At 51.4% G+C, this 6,441-nt stretch overlaps 1 protein-coding gene across 1 annotated transcript in view; it reads left to right on the forward strand.

The window, feature by feature from the left end:
- Nucleotides 1-1,855: 1,855 nt before the first annotated feature.
- fam78a (family with sequence similarity 78 member A) overlaps nucleotides 1,856-6,441 on the forward strand; it is a 14,747-nt gene continuing 10,161 nt past the window's right edge. The window contains exons 1-2 of the mRNA NM_001127108.1: nucleotides 1,856-2,085; nucleotides 3,707-4,200. Of these exons, the coding sequence (NP_001120580.1) occupies nucleotides 3,938-4,200 (263 nt within the window). The 5' untranslated portion in view covers nucleotides 1,856-2,085; nucleotides 3,707-3,937. The remainder of the gene's footprint in view (nucleotides 2,086-3,706; nucleotides 4,201-6,441) is intronic.

Below are 6,441 nucleotides of genomic sequence, written 5' to 3' on the forward strand. Positions count from 1 at the left end.
CTGTGGCACCTTACAGCCCCCCTGGCATTCCCAGTACCCAGAGGCACAAACAGCCCCCCCAGCCCAATAAATAGTGACTGTCTGTGGCACCTTACAGCCCCCCTGGCATTCCCAGTACCCAGAGGCACAAACAGCCCCCCCAGCCCAGTAAATAGTGACTGTCTGTGGCACCTTACAGCCCCCCTGGCATTCCCAGTACCCAGAGGCACAAACAGCCCCCCCAGCCCAGTAAATAGTGACTGTCTGTGGCACCTTACAGCCCCCCTGGCATTCCCAGTACCCAGAGGCACAAACAGCCCCCCCCCAGCCCAATAAATAGTGACTGTCTGTGGCACCTTACAGCCCCCTGGCATTCCCAGTACCCCGAGGCACAAACAGCCCCCCAGCCCAATAAATAGTGAGTGTCTGTGGCACCTTACAGCCCCCCTGGCATTCCCAGTACCCAGAGGCACAAACAGCCCCCCAGCCCAATAAATAGTGAGTGTCTGTGGCACCTTACAGCCCCCCTGGCATTCCCAGTACCCAGAGGCACAAACACCCCCCCAGCCCAGTAAATAGTGACTGTCTGTGGCACCTTACAGCCCCCCTGGCATTGCCTGAACTCACATATTGCCAGTCCGTGCCTGTAGGTAGTTTTGCACCTAGAGGTCATAAATTAGTATAGGAAAATTGGGTGGCTGGCAGGGTCGGACTGGACCTGACCCTTGTTGGCCCCTTGGAGGAGGGGTGTAGCAGCTCCAGATTGTGAAGGGGACCCCCTCATTGTTGGCTGGTTACAACTATTTTTTTTTTAGAAATCTCACCTATAGAAATAGAATTGTTAAAGAAAGCAGTGTTGGTTCTGACTCCAGAAACAATGTAGAAAAAGCCATTAGGCAACCCCCCCAGCTTTTAGGTGCAGTTCCCCTTTAAAAACACCCAGGCACGGAGTTCATAGCAATATAAGAAAGTAATGATTTCCTACAGGAGCAGTTCCCCAGCAATAATAATAATAATGATAAGGCAGACGAGCGGACTCCTGGGTAGAACAGGGGGCTCATGATTAATGAACAGAACACGGTGTGCTCCGCAGAGCAGGGATAGTAACACCAACTGCTGCTAGAGGAGGGGAAAGCTAATACAAAAAAAAAAAACTACAGTACCCAGGACGCCTAGAGCAGAGCGGAGGAAATGGCAGCTTAATAGCCAAGTACTGCAGCTTTACGCCAGAGGCAGGAGAGGGGGCAGTTGATGGGATGCAGGCAGATCGGGCTGACAGTCAGAGGTGCAAAGGGACAGCGCTGAGCCTCATACACAGGGGGGCAGCCTCCCCCTTAGGCTAAAGGGATATGCAGCTGCCAATCACCAGAAACTGCCCGGCTTTGGCTTCGCTGTGCGGTAATCTGGGGCTGCCGAGCCTCCCCATTCTGCACTACTGATCCCCCCCAAAGGGAAGGAGGGGGACATTTTTGTTTGGGGAGGCTACCAATAGAAGGCTTTCCATTGGAGAACTTATTTTATATATATATATATATATATATAGAGAGAGAGAGAGAGAGAAGTTGGGGGGTTGGGAAAGGGGGGGCACAGCAGGGGGACAGCCCTGTGGGGAGCACCATGCTTCTGCTCGCCGTCCCTCCTGCAAAGTTTCCAGTGGCGGCAGTGGCAGCCGCCTGTGGGAGGGTGGGGTGTGCTTATTTTAAGGAGGGGGGAGGAGGAAGAGGAGGGAGTGGGGTTAGATGTAAAGGGGAAGAGAAGTGACAAGGTTTAAAATAAGATGCAGTGACAAGGGCAGCAGCAATCAGGCAGCAGGAGGATTCCGTGCTACTCTCAGGATCCAGAGAGAGAGGGGGGGTGATTGGGGAGCCCCCCTCCCCTTGTCTGCTTTGGCTTACATTGCTAATCCCTTTGCACTGTCATAGAGGCTGCCGGTGGCAAGATCAGCCGGCTGGTGGCTACAGGGGCATCAAGCAGGTAAGCCCCCCTCCCTCCATGAAAATCTACTGGGGAGACACGAAGGCTGAAAGACCCGCAGGAGACGGGACACCGCCACCTCTCAACTGGAACGGGGGGCAATCTTTATCACCGATGCCAACATTCTCACAGGTACTGACCCCCCCCCTCCACTATCTCATCCTGTCTGTGCAACTTTCAGAGGGTCCCCCACCCCCTATCCCACTCATCATTCACTGACAGCTGGTAAATTATTCCCAAACTTGATTAACCTTAGGGGGGGGGGGCTACATATAATCAATTAGCCTGTCCTTGTACAACCCCTAGGGTAATTATTGTAAGCCCTTCTCTCTAATTACACTTCATTAATAGGAGGGGAATATTATAGTGAGGGGGGTCTCCCCCACTTCATTCATATAAATGTGCCTGTATATATATATATATTTCATGATGTATCAGTGCAATAGCCGGGGGCAGCGGCGGATGGATGGAGTGTGCTGCATTATGCTAGAGACTCAATGAAATGCTGAGTTGAAAATCTGCCGTAGAAGGGAATACAGTCAGCTAAATAGAAAGGAGGGGGTACCGAATATACCGTAGCATACCTGAAATATCCACCGTGGGTACAATTCAAAAATAATTGCCCAATAAGGAGAAACAGCAGGTCAAAAACTGGAAACAAGAGGAAAAGGTAATGAGAAAGAGATGAAAGCAATGGAACGGCAATGGGCACCCATATTGGCCACTGTCGGGAGAATAGAATGGGCCCCCCCCAAACCCAAGGCAGGCCACCGATGTGAAAAAGTAAGGGGTTCACATGAGGATAGACGTGTCGGTTGCTATATCTGCTGCAGTCTCTATGGTGAGAGTGGCACTACTGAGGGGTCCCTATATGTCCCCTGATAGGGCTAAGGGCGTCTGGGTACCAATGGGCCCAGTCCGGGGAATTATAGGGCAAATGCATGTAAAAAAAAAAATTGCAGAAAGTTTTCGCTCCCATATATAGGTTATTATTACAGAATTTAAAGGGCAAGATAATACTAAAATATATTTGTCTTTGGTCCGCCTTTTGGGGGGGGTGGGGGGAGTGCATGTTGCGCCCCAAGCATGGCGGTTCTTTTGTCGGCACCAAGGAGGAAGAAGGCCACAATGGAGGAAGCAGGAAGTTCAATTGATGGGGAGGGGCTGTAATGTCAGCAGCATAAGGCTCCTGGCGGGGCTAGATTAACAGTGGGGCAGGCCCATTGCAAAAAGAGGTGCAATATTAGAACCTGGATGGCTGAGGCACAGGAAGCAAGGGACCGGCCCGTGTAAATGATTTCCTTTCGGGCTGATCGCACATGTTTCTGCTAAGGCGCGTAAATGTAGATGCATTGTGCTTCCCTGCAAACTGCATGATTTTATTCCCGTACTGCGCATCATTTTATCCAACCTTTGGGAGTCTGGGGACTATTTTAATTCTCAGTTTCAGGTCTTTGAGCCAATGGCGTAACTAGGGTGCACCGGGCCTCGACCTGGACTCCCCCACCCCCTGCTGCGTCCCTCTCCCTAGGAAAGCGGCTGTGGCGGGGGGGGGGGGGGGGTTTCACTTCTATAAAGGGCCCCGGCAACCGCAGGGTCTGCTTCCTCTATAGTTACGCCACTGCTTGGGGCCCGGTAATTCATTCCTGCTTACTGCTAATACAAAAGCAGCTTTACTTGTCCTTTAAAAACATGAGATGATTCTGTAGTAGGCCCTACATATATAACTATAATGATAATAACTATTTTCCAGGTACCAAGTTGGGGGGCGGTGGGACCAGCACGTTGCTGCCGCCACTGAGATGCCCGCAATTCCATCTCTATGGATGTAGCACGGGGGCCCCGACGTATCAGCAGCCGCCGCCACCAGGACGACCTCGCGCCCGATTCTGCCCTGGAAACTAGAAGCCACTACCACCTTTCCATGCGGCGCCTCCCCCAGGACTGCCTGAACCTGCTGGAGATTGCGCTGGTGCTTAATACCATGGGATGCATTCAAAGCCTGAGCTGCAAGCCCAAGGTCCTGAGAGAGTCCATCGCCGTGCTGGATCTCAAGGCCTCCATCGACTCCACCCCCACCACCATCGACGAGTCGTCCAACGTGGTCCTCAGGTACAGGACGCCTCACTTCAGAGCCACGGCCCAGATCTTAGTGCCTCCCGTTGCCTTGAAGGAGACGTGGAGGATAGGTTGGATCCAGGCCTGCAACCACATGGAGTTCTACAACCATTATGGAGACCTGGGCAAGTAAGTACAGGAAGGGGCGGGTCCTAAACTGTGAGACTTGAGGGGGGGGTCAAGGCATTAATGAGATTGACTGGCCTGAAGGCCAGTAGGGTGAGACAGGGCCGCCATCAGAAATCACGGGGCCCCTCACAACAAGATCTCCCCCCAATGGCCCCTCCCCCAGTGACCCCTCCCATCAGTACAAAGGACACACAGACATTGGTAGCCAGATCCCCCTAAAAAATTGGTAGCTAGGGACCCCCTAAAACATCGGTAGCCAGGGCCCCTTAAAACAATAGTAGCGAGGGACCCCCTAAAACATTGGTAGCCAGGGCCTCCCTAAAACATTGGTACCCAAGGACCCCCTAAAACATTGGTAGTCAGGGCCCCCTAAAACATTGGTAGCTAGGGACCCCCTAAAACATTGGTAGCCAGATCCCCCTAAAACATTGGTGGCCAGATTCCCCTAAAACATTGGTAGCCAGGGCCCCCTAAAACATTGGTAGCCAGATCCCCCTAAAACATTGGTAGCCAGATCCCCCTAATACATTGGTAGCCAGGGCCTCCTAAAACATTGGTAGCCAGATCCCCCTAATACATTGGTAGCCAGGGCCTCCTAAAACATTGGTAGCCAGATCCCCCTAAAACATTGGTAGCCAGATCCCCCTAAAACATTGGTAGCCAGATCCCCCTAAGATATTATAAAAAAACTGTATCACGGCTGAACCCCCTTTAAAGAGAGAATCATCTGGGCCCAGTACGACTGTCCCCCCTGTGCCCCCCTGATGGCGGCCCTGGGGTGAGATTAGGTGAAGATGGCCAGATACTTCTGAAAGTTATTTTTAGTTTTGTTCTGGTTGCTATGGTGCAATTTACCCTAGCAACCAGGCAGTTGTTTGAACAAGAGTCGGGAATATGAATGAAGGAGGGCCTAAATAGAAAGATACAGTAAGTCATAGACATAAACAATAACAATACAATTGTAGCCTCACGGAGCAATAGTTATGTGGGTGCCAGGGTCAGTGACCCCCATTTGAAAGCTGGGAAGCATCAGAAGAGGAAGGCAAATAATTCAAAAATCTAAAAAAAAAAAAATAATGAAGACCAATTGCAAAGTTGCTAAGAATGGGCTATGCCAGTGCTGTCCAACTTCTACAGTGCCGAGGGCCGGAATTTCTCTAGCATACATGGTGGAGGGCCGCTAATGGAAGCCAGTTTTGACCACTCCCCTTTTTGAAACCACACCCACTTCAAACCACACCTATTTTATCACAATGGTGGTAGCACAGCAAAATCCCAAATGCTTGGTCCTTACTGTGGGGATATCAACCATCATTCATATGTGAAAGAATTATGTCATATTAAGACACACCCTTAAATTCCATATGCCTCCTCCTCCCCTGTGGATAGCACAGCAACCCCCAGTACATAATTACACACCTTAGGGACCATTTAATGGCTATTTCCAACTGCTAACAAACTCCCACAACAAACCCCTGCCAGGTTCACCTCCCACAAGCAGCATAGGGCAAGCAGAGTATGGCACACACAGGCAGCACTCTGCCTGTCCTATGCTGTCTGTGTGTGCTATACTCTGCCTGTCCTACCCTGCCTGTGTGTGCCATACTCTGCCTTCCCTATGCTGCCTCTGTGTGTCATACTCTGCCTTCCCTACCCTGTCTGTGTGTGCCATACTCTGCCTTCCCTATGCTGCCTCTGTGTGCCATACTCTGCCTGCCCTACCCTGCCTGTATGTGCCATACTCTGCCTTCCCTACCCTGCCTGTGTGTGCCATACTCTGCCTGCCCTACCCTGCCTGTATGTGCCATACTCTGCCTGCCCTACCCTGACTGTGTGTGCCATACCCTCCCTGCCCTATGCTGGCTGTATGTGCCATACTCTGCCTACAGTACCTATGTCTGAGGTGTGAAGAAGTGAACAATGTGGGTGATTACAGTCTGAGCCTGAGGTGTGAACACTGCAGGGGTTGAACAATGCAGAGATTAAAAGGTGTGAACAACACAGGGGATTACATTTTTAAAACAATACAGAGGGATTACAGCCTGAATCTGAGGTGAGAACCATGCAGGGGGGGCAGTTAATCTCAGTACTGATACCATTTAATGCTTACTCAAAGGTAAGGCATCAAAGCAGCCAGACAGGTGGGGGGCCACACAGAGGGGGGCCCGCGGGCCGCCAGTTGGACAGCACTGGTCTATGCTATAACAGTCTCCCAACTACTTTGAGTTGATTGGCTGTGCC

This window comes from Xenopus tropicalis, chromosome 8 (assembly GCF_000004195.4).
Source record: "Xenopus tropicalis strain Nigerian chromosome 8, UCB_Xtro_10.0, whole genome shotgun sequence".
Lineage (NCBI taxonomy): Eukaryota > Metazoa > Chordata > Amphibia > Anura > Pipidae > Xenopus > Xenopus tropicalis.